The sequence below is a fragment of the Epinephelus lanceolatus genome, chromosome 19, assembly GCF_041903045.1.
Source record: "Epinephelus lanceolatus isolate andai-2023 chromosome 19, ASM4190304v1, whole genome shotgun sequence".
Taxonomy (NCBI): Eukaryota; Metazoa; Chordata; class Actinopteri; order Perciformes; family Serranidae; genus Epinephelus; species Epinephelus lanceolatus.
This window is the reverse complement of record NC_135752.1, coordinates 4836300-4857317: the sequence shown is the minus strand read 5'-3', so window position 1 is coordinate 4857317 and position 21018 is coordinate 4836300. Positions and strand designations below refer to the sequence as shown.

The following is a 21018-nucleotide window of genomic DNA, read 5'->3' as shown; positions in this document are numbered from 1 at the left end:
TGCTGAGAGTAAGTTGTGTGTGAAAATGCTCCGACATTATTTTGTTATTTACATTATAAAACGAGCTACATAAGCCGTAACCCTCGGTGTGCAGTGTTAACTGTTGTTAATATGATGTTATCTTCATGTAGAGCAGGAGATTTTCCACCTTATTCATTGTTAAAAACCTGTTGTTTAGGAGCTGAGGTGCAGACAGTGGAACAGAGGGCAAATTATGTGCTTTGTGTCTTCTGCAGGTATGTTTTTGTTTGATTTATGTTGTATTTTCCATTGTTTCTGTTTAGTTCCCCCTCCATGTGTGCCTTTTTACTCCACCAGGCGTCACTGTTTGTTTCATGAATATACTGTGTTAAATGTTTTGTGGTGATTTGTTAATATAATTCATGCTGAAATTTATGTTTTTCAGCAGTGTTTGGTATGACTTTGCAAATAATTTAATAAGCAATTTGTATGTTATATTAATTGCATATTTAAATGTAATTTCATTGCATTTATACATATTGTTAAAAGACAAATGAGCTCAGACAGTGCTGTTTCGCATTGCTGAGGGAGCTGAGGTGCAGACAGTGGAACAGAGGGCAAATTATGTGCTTTGTGTCTTCTGCAGACCAAAATAAATGCTGAAAACCAGTCCCAGTGTCGGTCCCCATACGTGCCCTAGCTACATCTGTTACACACTCCAAAAACTCCGGTAACACTCCAGAGGGTAGCACGTAAAAGACTCCGTCCCAAACTCTGACTCTTCTAGTGTAACACACACACTTCATACACACATACTAACTTACAGTACCCAGCGGGGCAACCCTCCCCCTCTCTGCTCCAACACTGACTGACAGCTGACTCCACTCATAGCACTCATAGCACTGGCGATCTGAACCGGTCAGTGGCGAAAAAAAGCACTTTTAATGCGCAAACTTACATGAGACGTATTTGCCCCCGTTACCGTTTTAGCTCGTTTCGCGGCTCCGGTTGCATCTGCCTCCCTCAATACTGAACCAATTTTAGAACGAGTTGTACTCATGAATCATACGCACACATACACATGGGGAAATAGGGCCCAGGTTGAAAAATACCTTAGTTGTCCTTTAAGACAGCCAAAGTGGGGGCCTCGGTAGCGTAGTGGATAGTGCCAGCGCCCCATGTACAGAGGCTTCGCATCGCTGCAGCGGCCGCGGGTTCGAATCCGGCTCACGGCCCTTTGCTGCATGTCAGTCCCCACTCTCTCTCTGTCTCCCCATTTCACTCTCTGTCCTGTCAATAAAGGCAAAAAGCCCATAAAAATAATCTTTAAAAAAAAAAAAAAAAAGACAGCCAAAGTGCTGGCCTGGCACCTTCAAGGTTACATGACAAAACTAGTACATAGCGATCAGACAGGCTTTATAATATCAAGGCTGGCCTCAGATAATGTAGGAGGCTATTGCATCTCATAGATGGAGCTCAGGGCCTGGCTTCTCCAGCTGCAGTCCTGTCGTTATGCAATGAGGGTCTTTGACCATTTGAATGGCAATTTTTGTGGTCAGTGATTCACATGATGGCTCTGGCATTCCTTTTATTAACATGGTCAAGGTGCTGTATAATAATCCAACATCTATGGTGCTAACAGGCAGAATTTGCTCCCTTCCATTTCCTATCTCTAGATGGTGGAGGCAGAACTGCCATTTGAGCACACTGTTGTTCGCACTTTAGTTTAAGCCACTGGCCCAGATGGTTTGTCAATTTCCACTGCTGTTTCTGATCTCTATTAATGGCACACCTCACCGTTTCGTTATACATGGATGATGTGCTATTGTACATAAATAATGCTATTCAGTGTATTCCACAGATACTGTCTATATTTGATCAATATGGGAATCTATCTGATTTTAGAACAAATTGACAGAAATTGGCCCTATTACCACTGAATCAGGCAATGACCAGTGCCCCTGTCCCTTCCCCTATTCTGGTTGTAAAAAAATTCACATACCTGGGAATTGAATTTTTCCCTTTGATTCAAGCTATGTCTCGTCTCATCGTCCTCCGCTTATCCGGGTCCGGGTTGCGGGGGCAGCAGCCTCAGCAAAGAAGCCCAGACAGTCCTCTCCCCAGCCACCTCTGTCAGCTCTTCTGAGGGAACCCCGAGGCGTTCCCAGGCCAGCCGGGTGATGTAATCCCTCCAGCGTGTCCTGGGGCCGCCCCGAGGTCTCCTCCTGGTTGGACATGCCCGAAATACCTCCCAAGGGAGGCGTCCGGGAGGCATCCTTACCAGATGCCCGAACCACCTCAACTGGACCTTCTCGATGTGGAGGAGCAGCGGCTCTACTCCGAGTCCCTCCTGGATGTCCGAGCTCCTCATCCTATCTCCACCCTGTGGAGGAAACTCATTTCGGCTGCTTGTACTCGCGATCTCGTTCTTTCGGTCACTACCCAAAGCTCGTGACCATAGGTGAGGGTTGGAACGTAGATCGACCGGTAAATCGAGAGCTTCGCTTTCTGGCTAAGCTCCCTTTTCACCACAATGGACCGGTTAAGCGTCCACATCACTGCTGACGCCGCCCCAATCCACCTGTCAATCTCCTGCTCTCGCCTACGGATTCAAGCTATGGTTAAACATAATTTCAGCTGAAGAAAGGAGGATGCACAACTCCAATATTTTTAAAAAACAGTGGGTGCAAGTTGCAGAATGATTCCAAAAAAACTTGTGGGCAACAGCACTCACAAAAGACAAAAAAGACAAAATGTATAATTTACTAGGGCAACACACGGTCAAACAAACAAACAAACAAGCAAACATTTCGGCCTAAGACTTCTTCAGTGTATCAAACCTCATTGATTCATTGATACACTGAAGGCTTAGGCCAAAACGTGTGTTGCCCTAGTAAATTATATATTTTGACTTTTTTGTCTTTTTTGAGTGCTGTTGCCCACAAGTTTTTTTAAACATAATTTCAGCAACATGCTTAATGGTCTGCACTGCCAAACTCCCTTTGCACCCAAGTTTCAATAATCAAGATGAATATGTTAGCCAGAGTGAATTTTGCTTGCTCTATGGTACCTCTTCCCCCACCTCCACAATACTGGTGCAAACTTCAGACAGCTGTGTCAAATTTTTTATGGCATGGTAAACGAACACACATCAGGCTCAGCACTATGCACTGTGAAAGGAAGGCTAGGGGCCTCTCACTACCAAATTTAAAATACTACATTTGGGCGTCTATGCATAGATTGGCGCTCACCTGGCTGCAGCTGAAAGCACAGGCTTCATGGCATGCCTTGGAACAGAGCCTTGTGACACCATATTCCCATCATGATCTTGTGTATGCAAATGTACCAATTTCACAGTCCCGCCTTTACTTATTACTTTCTGTCTGGAGACTACTGATTGGTGGCCAACCAATTCAGTTCACCTGCTGGAGAGAAAAAGGGATTCGTACACTGGGGGGACATTTACAATGAAGAGGGCTTGCACTGTTTTCTAGATTTATGCATAGAATTCAACTTACCACGCTCCTCCTTTTTCTTTTATTTGCACCTAGGATCAGCTCTTAAGGCTAGTTTCATGGCAGGGCCCTCTTACGCCTCATCCTTTTCACAAAATCATGCACAGCACAAGTGGCACAAGTGGCCTGGTTTCCAAATTTTATCGGTTTATATTACAGCAGGCAAACAGACCCCTGTCATTACAGAACATGTGGTGAACGGATGTTCCTGACTTGGACGCCCACCTTTGACTGGGACAAAGTCTGGTCCAACAAACTTTTGTCTTTTAAAAATTCTGATTACCAGCAAATACATTATAATTTCATTCACAGAACATATTTGACTCCTAGGAAACTTTGTTTAATGAAAACTATCCCTGATCTTTCTTATTCTTTGTGTCCAATGAAAGCCATGGGTACGTTTTCTCACATGTTCTGGGAGTGCCCTACAGTGGCCAGTTCTGGAGAATGGTTGCTTCTAATCTCCCTGAGATGTTTGAGATCAGTGTTCCTTGCTTGCCTTCTTCACACTTATCTTGAATGATTTGCCTAAGACGGACTTGACACCGCTCAAAAAACGAGCGATATTGGACGGGCTTACAGCTGTGAAGAAACTGGTTGCAACTCACTGGAAGCCTCCCCGCACCCTGTCTCCCCATGTGTGGCTTTTGACATACTTAGATACATACTTGTGTATCTGGAGCTATCAATAGTTTTCATCTGTAGTCCCTCAGCAGGTTGTTACAGATGTGGCCTAATCTTATCAATACATCAGCAAGCACTTCAGTATGACACAATTCAGTATGATGGGTGTATGATGTAATATAGTACATATTACTAGCTACCTTCACTGAACATGATAATGATAATGTTGAAAATCAGCATGGCATGACCCAGATGTGTTGATCACTGGTGTGATGTGTGGATGAATGAAAAATGAAAAACAATAAACTTAACAATAACAATTAACGGACATTTATTTCAGGTGGTAACACATTACGTGACATTATAAATGTAATAATATTACCCAAAATCCTGTTGGTAATGCATTATATTACTTCATTCCTGCTAAAATGTAATAAATTATTGTAACACGTTACTTACTTACTATAATGCATTACCCCCAGCACTGACGATATAATTCATTGCAATACACTAAGTAAAATACATGAATACATTACAAATGTTACAGATATGTGAAAACAATGAGAGCATGTAAAGACAGTGCCAGAGATGACGATGTAGTATGATTAATCATGATTGTAAGTTTGCTTTCTTCAGTTTATTTTTAAAAGTTTGGTAATTAGTGTTCTCTCTAGGTTCAATATGAAGGCTATTCCAGTAGTGGGGACCTCTGACTGAGAAGGCTGATTGCCCATACTTGTTATGTCTTTATTGTATAGCACAATCCCTTCTGGTTGCCCTTGCTGTCCTGTTACTACTGTCTTTCTGCAAGTCCATGTAAGACATTAACCCTCAGGTCCCCCTTATAAAAAATCACACCTGTCCCCTTCGGGACATTTTTCGTCCTCGTTGAAAAACAATCATAAAAATATTAATATTTTTTTCTACTTTTTTTTTTGCTTAAATCTTTTAACCAACTCAGATTATACATATCAAATATCCATTCATTCTGAGGATTTTTAACCCTTTATATGCCATTTTCTTTACATGAAGTCACGGTTACTTTTATGAAAAAAACATTAATTATGAATTACTTTCTATATAGTAAATGTTGGATGGAATTTTTTTTTCTAATTATCACAGTCTGGGATATGTGAATGATTAATAACAACACCAATTTTGATGCATTATTATTTTTTTGTGCAGTTTCAATTTTTCAATAAACACCAACACCTTTCCCCCTGGGGACGTTTTTCATCCTTGTTGAAAAACAACCATAAAAGTATTAAATATTAATATTTTTTTCTACTTTTTTTCTCTTTAATCCAACTCCTACTCGGATTATAGGCCTACATACCAAATATTCATTGTGTCTGTGTGTCTGTGTATGTATGAGAGAGAGAGAGAGAGAGAGAGAGAGAGAGAGAGAGAGAGAGAGAAGTAATGTAACCTTGTATGGGCTGAAATATGTGCCACCAGAAACTGAATTTGAATCATTTATATTTGAATTTGAATTTCTAAACTTGAATAATTGCATTGAAAAACTGAATTTGAATAGTATAATTTGAAATTGAATTTATTTCTATATATCTTCACATTCAGCTCTCACAATTCAAATTCAGTTCTCAAAATTCAATTTCAATTTACTGTGACAGACATCCGGGTAGTTTAAGGATGAAGGAAGAGCAATCGAGCGCAGATACACAGGACTCCTCTTCGGCCAATCAGCACCTACAATTTTGAGCACGTAGGAAGAAACGCTCGCCTCGATCCATAGACCACAGACAATAGGCTCATTCGAGATGAAGTGCGCCTCGCCTGAAAAGTAGACAAGAGCAGGCGGCCGCAGCGGGGGGCGGTGACAAAAAGCTGTGGTAAAGTCGGACAGTTTCCCGACAGTTTCCAGCAGCCTTCAGTCCGTACAGGAAGTCACAGACCATAGGTGTCATTTAGGTATGGCGAGGTATGGCAGCTGCCATACCTTGGAATCGGGAGAAAAAAAGAGAGAGGTTCTGTAGTCATCTTACTCGAGGCGCACTGGCTGGTTGTTTTCATTGTATTGCACTTAAATAGGTCAATAATATGCTCATCAGTGAATAGTAATAGAGGAGTGTTAGTGAATACGAGTGTTATTGAATCAAATTGTTCGCCACTTTGCTCCTCTGCGAGTTATGAGTTATGTGAGTTACCGTATATTTCTGGTGAAAATCGCTGACATGCATGGGGAATACAACTTCTACAGGCTCGCCATAGCTTACTGTCAGGACTCAGGGACCAGAATTCGGGATGGCGGACCGTCGGGATGGCGATATTTCGGTGTGGCGGCCTGTAACTGTTGGTTAAATGGCCCGTTCGGTTGGTATTCGGATAACTGGGGCTTTACTGGTATAATGCAATAGCACCACCCAGCGGTTAAGCCCGTGTACACGAAAAAACATGACCCACTCTAAATGTTTAGAGATTTTTGTACACAAACTCACCCCTACATTATACAGTATTTTTGCACTAAAAACATACTGGACAGGAACTGTAACCAAATAACGGCCTGGTGCAGGTTGGTGCAAAAAAAAAAAAAAAAAAAGCCTTGAGCAAATAGCCCCTGGTTCTTTTAAATGCCTGGGGTCAAAATCGATTTTGTGAAATAAACGCCTGGGCTACTATTTGGAAAAATACGATATCTATGTGTTGTAAAAGCATTATGCTCTGCTGCTGTAGACAGCCTGTCTAAATGATGTCTTGAAGCCTGTCTGATTGTATGTGGGGGTTTTTTCTTCATGTTGGCATGTTAAGCTTGTATTTTCGGTCTCTGGAGACACTCCAGTAACTTCGCCTATACAGTATTGTACCAAATTGGCCTTTGTTTTACTGTGTTTCATACACCGGACCCCTTGGTTATCTTCTAGAAATGAGCTTGTAATTAATTTATTTTCTGTGAAGTTAAACACATGACTAATGATAATTAAACATCCGCTCGCTGTCCGTGGTGCTGAAATATGCGCCAAAATAGGTCCGATGTTTTCACTGCTCTCACCAAGTCATGCATTACATGCAGACATGAGGTATTATGAATGTGAGAAACAGCTTCATGTCCTTTGAAACAGTTTTCAATAGCATAGTATGTACTTCTGACAGGTCAAAGACCAAAGTGAAGTTTTATATAAGTTCATATTTTTGAAACTCCATCATCAGTAGATCTGTGACATCATGTCATATTGTCATACCTTAGCTTTTGCTGAAACGATGCCCCTAATTCATATCAAATGGAGGATAAACCATGAACATAAACTACAGATCACCTGTAAACCATTTTAATAAATTAATCTATCATAATCAGGGTTCAACGCTAAGGTTTTTTTCACTTGCCCGATCGGGCAAGTTGGTCAGAGATCTACTTGCCCGAAGTCAGTTTTTACTTGCCCTATAAAAATTGTTTAATTTAAGCGGCTATCAATTAACAAAGACTGCAGTTATTTTTATGTTATATAATCTTTATTCACACTGTATTTATTAATTAAAACAACATATGTCATGTATTGTAGCTTAATTCCTACACAAAAATGACAGTGTCAGGGCTTAAAGTGAAAAATTTGTTAATCATTCTCCGTCTATAATTTTGCGCCCTACTTGAGCCATGCCCACCTCTATTTATTTTTCACCCCCTCTCCAGGTCTGCTGTATTAACTGTTGCTGTTTAATATATTTTGCTTCCATCTCTCTGCCCTGCTCTACTCTACTTCAACGCTAGCTCTCTCTCTACTCTACCAGTAGACTACCACATCCACCTGTTGCACAAAACGCACACAACAGTGTTTCCCCTAGGATGGAGTTGTAGCAGCAGAGGTGAAGCACACGCATGAAAAATAATTTTCACATGCGTGAAACTTTTATGTATGATTGCAAAGCACAGCCTGCTGGGATGTTTCTGTGTATCTACTGGCACCAGAAGGGCTCTTGAGGACTAAGTACATACAGTACATTTGTGCACAGTAATGAGCAGGTGAAATGTCTATCTAGCTTACATATGAGGTGTCTCAAGATTTAGGAACATACAATTTTATTGAATATAATAAAGTAAAAAGTCACTTGACATGCTGCTGTTTTGTGCTATGACCTATTTAAGTGCTGGAAGTTGTTATTTACGTGACAACACCTGAACGCAACACAAGCTTAGCATGAGTGCCGTGCTACGCTGCAGTGCAAGCAGCGTGTTTGTCTGTGTGTAACAGCAGTCTGTTGGTTATTTACACACTGTCCATTTCAATAACTTTGTCAGCTGACAAACTGCACCGGGCTCGGGGTCAGGTTTGGTCAGGAAAATGCGGCCCGAGCCGCTCTAGCGTGCTCACCTGTGTGTGTGGCGGAACTCCGCCGTGCGCGATACAGAGAACAGAGGAGAATTGTTAACGCGTGACCATGTAGAGACAAAAATGACACGATGGCATAACACCATAAATAGTATAGCCTATTGTTATGTTATTATATGAAGCGTCCGTCACGCAAAATAATATCAATGGGGGCTGTGGGCAGGACATTGTTACACAGCTGTGCCTGTGACTTCACGCAGAGAGGCCGCTGCATCAGAGCAGAAGAGCACGTTTTAAAATACATTTATTTTATCAATTAGTTATTAACTTTTACTATTTTTAGCAACTTGCCCAATCGGGCAAGTGAGTTGATAGTTTACATGCCCGACCATGAGTTTTACTTGCCCCGGGCAATCGGGCAATCCTTATTGTTGAGCCCTGATAATTAAAACAACTGGAGACTGAGAACAAACTGATATATGGGTCTGATCATTTTTTTTAATGAACTGACATCATTCCAGACAGGATCTGTGACTTCCTGCATAGACTGAAGGCTGCTGGAAACTGTCGGGAAACTGTCCGACTTCACCGCAGCTTTTTGTCACCGCCCCCCGCTGCGGTCGCCTGCTCTCGTCTACTTTTCAGGCGAGGCGCAGTTCATCTTGAACCTATTAGGCTGCGGTGAAGTCGGACAGTTTCCCGACAGTTTCCAGCAGCCTTCAGTCCGTGCAGGAAGTCACAGACACACTTACATCCTGTCTGGAATGATGTCAGTTCATTAAAAAAGTGATCAGACCCATTTATCAGTTTGTTTTCACCATCAGTCACACAACATGTTTTCTGTTCACAGAATAAACCTTCTGATGAGACAAATACAATCTTAATCTCTAGAATTCAACAAAAATGGGTAGTTTATCTAAAACGTCATCTTGTTGAGTCCACATCTGAACTAATCAGCTGTTAGATCAGGTGAGAGCCAGGCGGTGCAGTCGGTGGAGAGCAACTGCAGCGCCTGGCTCTAAAAACTGCGGCCGCCTCGCTCTCGCGGCTTTATCGCCGTCCACTTTTGTAATACGTCAGAGCAAGTCGGGATGAAGTCGGACACAAAACTAACCGGCATGCATTGTGCGCCGATCGCCGGTGATCGAATCTGCGCAGGACTGGCTCATCTCGAACGAACCTATTGTCTATGGTCTATGGATCGAGGCGAGCTTCTTCCTACGTGCTCAAAATCGTAGGTGCTGATTGGCCGAAGAGGAGTCCTGTGTATCTGCGCTCGATTGCTCTTCCTTCATCCTTAAACTACCCGGATGTCTGTCACAGTAAATTGAAATTGAATTTGGAGAAATGAATTTGAATTGTGAGAACTGAATGTGAAGATATATGGAAATAAATTCAATTTCAAATTATACTATTCAGATTCAGTTTTTCAATGCAATGATACAAATTAACAATACAATTTCAAATTATGTGATTCAAATTCAGTTTTTCAATGCAATTATTCAAGTTTAGAAAATCAAATTCAAATACAAATGATTCAAATTCAGTTTCTGGTGGCACATATTTCAGCCCATAACCTTGCAGCAACCTGCAGCTCATAATTTGCAATTTTTAGCTACACAATTGCACACACGCACACACACACACACACACACACGCACACACAGACACACAATATTTTTTTAGTATCTATACAGCCACAGCCCCCAGACATCCATATCAACACTAACGTAGCATTATTTTATTTTATTTTTTTTTTTTTGCAACAATTGCTTGCAAACCTCAATAATGAATAAATAGGAGAAAAATACAGGCAATTTTACTGCTTATTATTTAGTGTGTGTTTGCTCTGCTGGGGAAGCAGGAGAAAATGTATGATTCAGCTGGATTTTAGTAAAAACTTCCATTTTGATCCCCTATTTCTGGATTGCATGACTAATATCATCAAATTCATGTTTCTAAGTTGCCATGAGGATGTGATGAACAAATACGAAATTTATGGTTTTACATTTAGCTATATTTTCACATAGGGATTTGACATTGTGTATTTTGAGTCCATGTACACACACACACACACACACACACACACACACAAACTAATATTGCAATATTTTTATACAGACCACACTGTCACATCCTTATGAGCACAGCAAGACCATTTTTGATCTACTCTGCATTTGCGCTCCCTGTTAGGGGCCTATAGTGCTTCAAGTGGCCAAACCAGGAATTGCATTGAAAAGACAGCAGGACCCCATAAATGGAAATTGGCCCCATCTGTTTTTTTTTGGTTTTGTTTTTTTTTGGAAATTGGCCCCATCTGTTTTATTTTATTTTATTTTTTTTTATTTATTTATTTTTTACCATTCTTGGGTCTCTCTAACCAACCTGACTGCCAGAGATAAAAAAAAAAATCATGTTTTTTATGTAAATTGAAGGGGTATCAAAAAATGTCTTTTTAATGGGTTTCAATGGGGACGTTTTTCATCAGAGAGGGAATGGTGTCGTAAAAAGTTGCCATTTGTGTATTTTAGGCCTGATTTAGGAGCGGCTTTAAAATTTCAAAAATATCACCAAAAATAAGGTTTCTGACCAAATGTCATGCTATATGCATGAACACAGCCAAGGTTATCAAAAAATAAAAACTGAAAAATGACTGAAAAGGACGTTTTCCGTCCAAGGGGGACAGGAGGGTGTAGTTGATGACTTTGGTAAATGGACCTGCCTGCACTTATATAGCGAGTCATTATGAGTCACATTTGCCCACTCACACAGAGGCTACCATACAAGGTACTCAGTTTTTAACACACTCACACACTGATGGAACAGCCATCAGGAACAATTTGGGGTTCAGTATGTTGCTCAAGGATACCTCAACATCAGGCGGTTGAGGGTTGTCAATTGCTTTCAGGGCGGGTGCTGGCTGGGAACATCTGTGGGGTCTTCAGTGTAGTGGTGGAGCCTTGATGGTTGATGACTTTTACTGGCCCTTCCATCTAGTCTAGAACCAGGCAGCCATGGAAGTATCAGATGATGTAGTACAGAGCGGTTCTTGGATGTGTATGGCAAAGGGGGTCTGGGACTTGAGAAGCAAGCGTTGTGGTGTCTTCATAGCAAAGTTGTGGAGGAGGTGGGATTCACTTGTCTGTGCCTTCTGAGTGCGGGCCAGGATGGCTGCTTCTCATCTGACCTCTGCTGGAGCAATGCCAGCAAGGACAAGCAGTTGGTTTGTTTGGGTGGCTCGTAGACATCCGCAGACAGTTGGTAGGGTGGCAATGATTCCAGTGTCCAGCTTCTTGACATGGGGGCTACGGCACCAGACTGGAGCACAGTACTCAGTGGCTGGAAACACCAAGGCCTCGGTGGAAATTCGCAGTGTCTTTGTTGTGGCTCCTCATGTGGTACCAGCTAGACAATGTATCAGTGCAGCACGGGCGGTTGTCTTTGCCTTGACACTGACCAGGTGTTCTTTAAATGATAGTGTTCTGTCAAGCTTCACACCCAGATATGTGGAAAATGGCTGGAACTGTAGCCTGATGCTATTAATCATGCTGTTTAGTTCGTGGGTCACTTCTTTGTTGTTGAGTTGGAACATTGATGTTACAGTCTTATCAATACTGAGCTTGAGGCACCAGTTCTTCAGGTATGCTCGCTTGAAAGGCACAGACGGATAAAGAGGTGATAGGGTGGCAACAATAAAAAGGTGCAGCAACTATTTTTTTTTTTTTACTAGTGGCATTCAATTAAAGGGCCAGTGTGTAAAATGGGTTGAAAACAGTGACATCAGTGGCCAAATTCTAGATTGCAGGGCTCACTCACTCACCCCTCCCATCGGGTGAATGACGGCGGCCTCGTAGGGACAAAAAGCCTTGCACACGAGTTTTTCAGGAGTAGGTCTATCTAGCGACGAGGTGAATATTTATTTAGAAATTTAAGCCATGTTACGATATTGTAATGAATCCCTCACGAGCAGGAGACCAGAGGAGCGTTCAGGAAAAAGGCCCGTTTATTTGAGCACTCCAGAAACTCTGGTAACACTCCAGGGGGTAAAAAACTCCATCCCAAACTCTGACTCTTCTAGCGTAACAGACACACTTCATAACTTTACACACATACTCGTTTACCATACTGAGTGGGGACTCCCCTCCCCTCTCTGCTCAATCTCCAGCCCGCACACTGACTGACAGCGTAGCCGATAAACAGAGCTCAGCTGTTTATTTAGCCTAGCAATATCTCCGGACTATAGCAGCTGCAATGGACGACTTTGAACGCGAGTTTCTTGTAGCAGACACAGACCCAGACCCATACCTGTTTGAGCCGGAGCACACAGATGAGGAAATCCATGTGTTTGATGCTGAGTGGGTGAGAAGAGAGGCTGAATGCACAGAATGGGATTCGGTGCTACTGCTACCATCGTTGGGGAGATATATCATCCGGAGGAAAAGCGCAGCAGAGAGTGCATCACAAGGAGTGAAGTTGCGTCTTCTTTTCCTCGCAGATGACGGTTCGGGTTCATTCTCTCCTGTTGCGTGGTAAGTGTGGTCCATTCGCAAACTTTATAACTAAAAAAAACTTTTCACTACTCTCTATTGACGAACTACTAACACTCTCTGCTGTTTCCTCCTCCTTCTTCCTTCCTTCCGCCGTCTTCGTTGGTTTATTTATACACGCGAAACGCGTTCTCTGGCTGGCTGGATTGTCCGCTCGGGCTGCCTTACATACATGGCGGCGCAAGATGGCGACCTCTCTAAAGCAAGGCCCTTGTTATATATATATATAAAAGCATAATTATAAGGCTACGAAAACCAAACGAATTTTATTTTATAGCGATTATACACTTGTATAAACATATTAATGGGTAGAAGATTCAGATTCAGACTCAGATTGACAATAAACCATGCCAAATATTACACACTGGCCCTTTAAAAGAAAAAAGCAGTGTGGTGCACCTCACGTTTTGCAACCTGCAAAACACTTTCTGTGTGATCGGGATCTAACACAGCTGACATCCATGCCAGTTGCTGCTCTTGATCTGCGTGCAAACTGTCTAACTAGGCAGCACTGATTAAATATGAATCAAGATTCTGTTACTTCACTGTTTATTTCTCACCTCAAATTTTTTCATTAACATTTTTTAGTGAGAAAGTTTGCCTCAGCCAGGGGGCGGTGCCCTTTCACAGCTTGTCTGTTTTCAACATGGCGGCCAGGTCACAAATCCACCCCCTCAATACTGTGACTAAAATCAAAAACGAAATGCCCACTGTCATACTTCTCAGTAACTAATCAAGCCATTATGAGCTCCATATTTATGCAGAGTAAGGCCTAATAATTCTAATGTCAAACTGCAGAGACAGTCAGATCTGTTTTGGACTTGCACAGCAAGCCTGCACCAAGAACAAAAACTGGCGAAAGCAACAAGCTATCTTAAATTCAAACAAATGTGTTTGTAGTGGTTGGTCTTGCGTGAGGCCCGATGAGAGTAAGCCAGAATATAAGAGAAAAATCCAGGAAGAGGAAGGTTATTTAAGTGTGGGAGTTGCCTATTTGAATCCCATTTGTTTGAGACTATGCTGCAAGGTGAGTGTGTTTGCTGATCCTGATCCTGTGAGTTTATCTTCTCTATCTCCTTTAACTAGCTTATGCTATGCTATGTAGCGTGTAAAATAGGGTATGGTGAATGTGCTAGGGAAGGTAGTATTGGCACGGTCACTACCTGGAGCTCGCATGAATGAAGCCTGGGTTTGTTGAAGGTGGTAGTGCTGTTTGGGCTGAGAGAGCCTGTGAGTTTATCTTCTCTATCTCCTTTAACTTTAGCCTATATTGAAGTTATGCTTTTTAGCGTGTAAAACAGAGTATGGTGAATGTGCTAGGAAAGGTAGTATCAGCACGGTCATTACCTGGAGCTCACATAAACGGAGCCTGGGTTTGTTGAAGGTGGCAGTGCTGTTTGGGCTGAGAAAGCCATGTGTAACTAAGGTAAAGGAGGTTGTTGGGTTGGTGCGGGGAGCAGTGAGACCTGGCATTAGGGGAGTGTCTCTGGGACGCCAGAGATCACTGTCTAGCCTCCTGGAGGTGTTGTGGGACCAACTAGACGAAACACTGGTGAAAGGAGGTTCCCACCTGATGACCCCAAAGATGTGTTAGTTATCACTGCTCATTGGTCTGTATAGTTAAGCCTTGCCATAATAGCTTATCATAGGGCTTAGGAGGTTATTCACTGAGTGCTGATCCTTTCTCTAGAGCACAAATTTCTTGTGGTTATTTGAACTAAGTCTCTGGAATGTATTTTTTTGTATTCTGTTTGTGTTTTTTTTTCTTTTTCAGATACATCTCTGATGATGACACTATAAGATATCTTGAGAGGCATTCTTTCCACAACCTGCCCAGGGTCAACCACATGTATGTAACCTTTGATTAAATAATATTAAATAAGTCTTGCTGAATCTATGATGCCACGAAGCCCTACTATGATAAAACTGTTTCTATAGGTTTGCTGGGGAGTGCAATGGATTTCTGTTTAAAATGTTACTATGACCATATAAAATGTGAAGAAATTTCATTGTACAGAGAAACGCACCTCAAAAGGACAGTGTAACACGAGAACAGTTCCTTATATTTTACCTTTCATGAAAACTTAATTGCTTTACATATCTTCAGTAGATTGAAATGATGCCATAAATCTGAACTGCAATGCAAACCTCCACCCACAATCACACTGACCGCGGCTCCATGTCATTGGTCTGACAGCCCATTGGTCCGACATCCCATTAGTCCGACGTCCCGTTGTTCCAATATGTGATTATACTAGGCTATACTGTATTTGTGTACCATAGAGCAGGGGTTCTTAACCTTTTTGACCTTGGGGCCCAACTTTTCTAGTTCAGTGTGGCCCGGGGCCCATTCAGATATTAACATGTTTAATTGATCTTACTCTTGGTTTGATTTGTATTCAATAACTAGATCAAATCCACTTACAATTAATAAGCTAAAAACGTATCAAATAAATTACATGATACAATGTGATCATCACATCACAACATTTATTTATCATGTGGATATAAATCTACACCTCCATCAAGATGCCGAACAGGCTAACAATTCATGGGACAAATGTGCTACAAGAACATATTTGACAACAATTTTAAAGGCTCAAGTTACAGCAAAAAGGATGGCCTCTCAAAAAACTGATAAGAAAAATTAGAAATTTGACAAATAATATTATGTGGTGATAAATACATTCAAAATAATAAAAGTTTCAAATTAAATAAGTAAATAACATTAAATAAAATAGAAATAAAGTGCAAAGGAAACCATAGCTTATAATCACCAAGTTTAAAAATAAATAAAAAAAAATATTTAAACTAGTTACAATACTCAGTTACAATACAGCCTCCCACCACTTGGTGGCGGTAATGTGTCAGTCAGTTGTTTAACAGTTAAACAACTGACTGACGCATTACTGCCACCAAGTGGTGGGAGGCTGTATTGTAACTGAGTGTGTCAACATAACAGTATGCGGCCCTCGCGACCCACAGGTGCAAAACTGAATTTGTTTCGTGGCCCTCTAGGTGGCGCTCGCGGCCCACACTTGGGTTGCGGCCCCATGGTTAAGAATCTCTGCCATAGAGGATCAGCAAACGCAACAAAAGTAGGCTACTGGTCGAGATACAAGTGTCATAGAGAGGAGAGAATGAAACACCATAACCTCCTGTTATTAACTCTGGGGTCCGGGTTGGGTGGGGAGCTTTCCGCGGTGCTGAACAGCTCCTGGCGGGTGTATTTCTGCCTTGATGGTGCGCCGCGACTGGCTCTGGGTCAGCTGGGAAAGGCTTGAGGCGAAGCAGGCTCATGGCTTATGTGTATATGTCTTGTATATGTATATGTCTTTCTTTTACATTTTAACCCACACCATGATCTTTTCCTAACCCTAACCAAGTGGTTTTTGTGCCTAAACCTAACCAGACCTTAACCACAGGGCATCATGATGATTTCGGAACAACGGGACTTCGGAACAATGGATTTAATATGGTCGGAACAATGGGTTGTCGGAATAATGGGCTGTCGGACCAATGGGCAGACCCCCTGACCGCAGCCAGCCTCTGACATTACCGTAGCAAACATCTATGGCAGTGGTGTTTTTAAATTCACCTGGAACTCTGAAACAGCAAGTGTGTCTGTTTCTCTCTGCCTTTGTTGTTCACATTTCCTGAGGAGGCTTATGTATTCAATATCCAGTGGACAATGCTAACTCACTTCGACCTCTTCACATATCGATGAACTTTCCATGTCGACATATGATGCGCAAGGTACCCTGGGTGCTGGGTGCATCCACTTCCATTTTCACAGGAAATGTACAGTTCGCATACAGTCTCTTTCAAAATAAATGTGCTATGTCGGTACAACACTGGAAACAACAAATGCACATGGTTACATTTTGCCAACTCTTGCAATGTGGTTGGGTTTAGGCAACAAAAGCATGTGGTTGGGTTTAGGACAAAAGAACAGGGTTTGGCTTTACAATCTTACGGGAAGCGGAATTCCACTGGATGCGTGTCCGTTGCAGAACGGCAGCGCTGGTTATCCGCTGCATGCTCCGCTGTCCGTCAACACCCACCAGCTGCGTTTGCTGTGTGGAGCAGTGCAGCTCCACCGGAAGACATCTCGGTGCACCTCAATGATTAATATCTCCTCTTCCATGGTGTCAGCGGGGTGAAATGAACTCTGCACGACTTCCTGCCCAGCACGATCTGCTCTGTTCTGAATTGCTGCGTTGTGCTCCGGCATCTGGCAAAAAATAGAAGTCCTGCATACCTGTTGTGGAGGGCTCCGGACCGCCGCAGCTGTCACAGAGCCAGAACGCAGCAGCACAGCCGCAGCTGGTGGAAGCACACACATTGACAGGGTTTGGCTTTACAATCTTATCTCTACAAACTTAGAGATAACTTGCTGACAGTTTTTTTCTGTCTTTTTTCTGTCTACTGTTTGAGCCGACTTTGCAAGTGCATGGTGCATGGTGTTTATTCATTTCAAGAAGTAAACTTAAACTAAAGTAAACTTATCTCTAAGTTTACTTTAGTACTTAGCTGACTTATTGTTAACAGACCGCTCTTTTGGGTATTAAAATTCCCCACAAAGATAACTACAATTGTTATTTTACATACTAACCATTCCTCTTGCTTCTTGCTGCTAGACATTACTAATATGTACTTATCAAGCCTACTGCATAAAATTAAGGTTATATGTTAACACAACATGACGTCTTTAGTTTCAGCTTGTGTAAAAACTAAAGGTTCTATGTTAATACAACTTGACTTATTTAGTTTTAGCTTGTGTAAAAACTAAAGTGGTATAAGGCAACGGGTTTCCACGCAATTTGCGAGTAAAGTCAACTAATTCAGGTTAAGAGTGTAGTAGTGTTAAACATTGTAGCATAATGCATCTTCACTTCTATTTTATCTTATTTTATTACCTTATATGTACATACTTCTATTTTAAACTCGTATTCTTACTTTTTATAATCCTCTATTCTTCACATCGGAGCAACTGTAACAAATCACAGTTTCCCCTCAAGGATCAATAAAGTATTTCTGATCTTATTCTGATAATGATCTACCTAATATTAGCTAGCTGACATGTATTCACTAGCATTAGTGCTTGTTCAGTGGACTTCTGACAGAGCAGCATGACATCAGTTTAAAAGTTAACTTTAACCCAGCCTGGTTCTATGTGAAAACAACAGCAGAGAGGAACAGACTTAACATGAGCTCTTTTCCCCACTTTCCCCAATGACTAGGAATCTCTTCAAGAACTGATTGCGTTTCAACGGCAGGCTTCCAGGTGAATTTGTAAAAGACATTTCAGTGTGCTAGATGTATGGTGCCAGGGGCTTCTGAGCAGATTGTGGGTCCTGAAGAATGCCATATTTTCTTCAGTGTTGCCAACTATTTTTTAAGGGAAGTTGCTAAAAATTGCTAAATGACATTGTGATGTTTGGTTCATTTGAGATGAGCCAGGTCTGTGCAGATTTGATCACTGTTGATCGATTTGTGTCCGTCTTCATCCTGACTTCCTCTGACGTCATACAGAAGTGGACAACGGTATTCTCATGAGATCGAGGCAACCGCGGTTCTTAGAGCCAAGCGCTGCAGTTGCTCACCTCAGACTGCAAGACCCAGGGCATGATGGGAAACGCCTGGCTCTCACCTGATCTAACAGCTGATTGGTTAAGATGTTGACTCAGCAATATGTGTTATATAAACTTTTCATTTTTGTTGAATTTCAGAGATTTAGATTTTATTTGTCTGATTTGATTTTTAAAGATATTTTTTGCCTTTAATGGACAGGACAGGTAAGCATGAAAGGGGGAGAGAGAGAGAAGGGGGGATGACATGCAGCAAAGGGCCACAGGCTGGATTCGAACCTGGGCCACTGCGGCAACAGCCTTGTACATGGAGTGCCTGCTCTACCACTACGCCACCGACGCCCCTGATTTGAAGGTTTATTCTGTTAACAGAATACATGTTGTGACTGATGGTGAATTTTAGAAAACATAGACTAAATACATTCATCATGAACTATACATAGTGTGGCGAGCGGGGGCGAGCAAGGGTGGTGGAGAAGTGGTATAAACATTTAGAGTATGTATTCACGACTACACCACCTAGGGAGTTTCACCCTAGGAACTACCAGGGTTGCAGTAAACAACCAAAAAGGCACAGAGGTTCATATTGCTACACTGAGAGAGACAGGGCGTGGTCCCAGTTTAACAAAAATGTATTGATTATTTATTATGTAAATCAATACTTTTTAAAAGCCATAAAAATCTCACTCACACCCTTAAAAGGACAACATAAGGGGGACCTGATCGGTGCCGAGGCTTACCCGTGGGGGAACGTGAGTTGAAGAGGGGGTGGGAGGGATCTCAGGAGAAAGACAAGTTACCCCAATCATATGTGAAAATCAAAGAAAACGATAAGGGGGTGCACAGCACACACACACACAAAAAAAAGGGGAAACCACCACCGGGACACCAGAGACCACCACCAGCAGCTCTCAGCAACCGAAAAGGAGAACAAAATTAGTGAGGTTGACTAAACCAAAAGAAACAAATAAACACAAGATAAACAAAAGTAATAATGTGGAAAACCACAAAGCAAATGAACAAAATAAACCAAAATATGGTTGACAGCCATGTAAATACGCACAACAAAATCTTAAAGTCTAAGGCTGCCAAACATCAAACTAAGGAAAAGAAAGAATTAACTTTAGCCTAATCAAATTAGGATTGAAACAATGTAGGCTAATATACAACAAACAAGGGCATAATACAATCGAAACTATATACAGTACAGGCCAAAAGTTTGGACACACCTTCTCATTCAATGCGTTTTCTTTATTTTCATGACTATTTACATTGTAGATTCTCACTGAAGGCATCAAAACTATGAATGAACACATGTGGAGTTATGTACTTAACAAAAAAAGGTGAAATAACTGAAAACATGTTTTATATTCTAGTTTCTTCAAAATAGCCACCCTTTGCTCTGATTACTGCTTTGCACACTCTTGGCATTCTCTCCATGAGCTTCAAGAGGTAGTCACCTGAAATGGTTTTCCAACAGTCTTGAAGGAGTTCCCAGAGGTGTTTAGCACTTGTTGGCCCCTTTGCCTTCACTCTGCGGTCCAGCTCACCCCAAACCATCTTGATTGGGTTCAGGTCCGGTGACTGTGGAGGCCAGGTCATCTGCCGCAGCACTCCATCACTCTCCTTCTTGGTCAGATAGCCCTTACACAGCCTGGAGGTGTGTTTGGGGTCATTGTCCTGTTGAAAAATAAATGATGGTCCAACTAAACGCAAACCGGATGGGATGGCATGTCGCTGCAGGATGCTGTGGTAGCCATGCTGGCTCAGTGTGCCTTCAATTTTGAATAAATCCCCAACAGTGTCACCAGCAAAACACCCCCACACCATCACACCTCCTCCTCCATGCTTCACAGTGGGAACCAGGCATGTGGAATCCATCCGTTCACCTTTTCTGCGTCTCACAAAGACACGGCGGTTGGAACCAAAGATCTCAAATTTGGACTCATCAGACCAAAGCACAGATTTCCACTGGTCTAATGTCCATTCCTTGTGTTTCTTGGCCCAAACAAATCTCTTCTGCTTGTTGCCTCTCCTTAGCAGTGGTTACCTAGCAGCTATTTGACCATGAAGGCCTGATTGGCGCAGTCTCCTCTTAACAGTTGTTCTAGAGATGGGTCTGCTGCTAGAACTCTGTGTGGCATTCATCTGGTCTCTGATCTGAGCTGCTGTTAACTTGCCATTTCTGAGGCTGGTGCTCGGATGAACTTATCCTCAGAAGCAGAGGTGACTCTTGGTCTTCCTTTCCTGGGTCGGTCCTCATGTGTGCCAGTTTCGTTGTAGCGCTTGATGGTTTTTGCGACTCCACTTGGGGACACATTTAAAGTTTTTGCAATTTTCCGGACTGACTGACCTTCATTTCTTAAAGTAATGATGGCCACTCGTTTTTCTTTAGTTAGCTGATTGGTTCTTGCCATAATATGAATTTTAACAGTTGTCCAACAGGGCTGTCGGCTGTGTATTAACCTGACTTCTGCACAACACAACTGATGGTCCC

At 42.1% G+C, this 21018-nt stretch overlaps 1 protein-coding gene across 1 annotated transcript in view; it reads left to right on the top strand.

Moving 5' to 3' along the window:
- Positions 1-21018, top strand: part of LOC117269946 (thyrotropin receptor-like) — a 93597-nt gene that overhangs the window by 26077 nt on the left and 46502 nt on the right. Inside the window, exon 3 of the mRNA XM_033647307.2 lies at positions 14705-14779. Within this exon, the coding sequence (XP_033503198.2) occupies positions 14705-14779 (75 nt within the window). The remainder of the gene's footprint in view (positions 1-14704; positions 14780-21018) is intronic.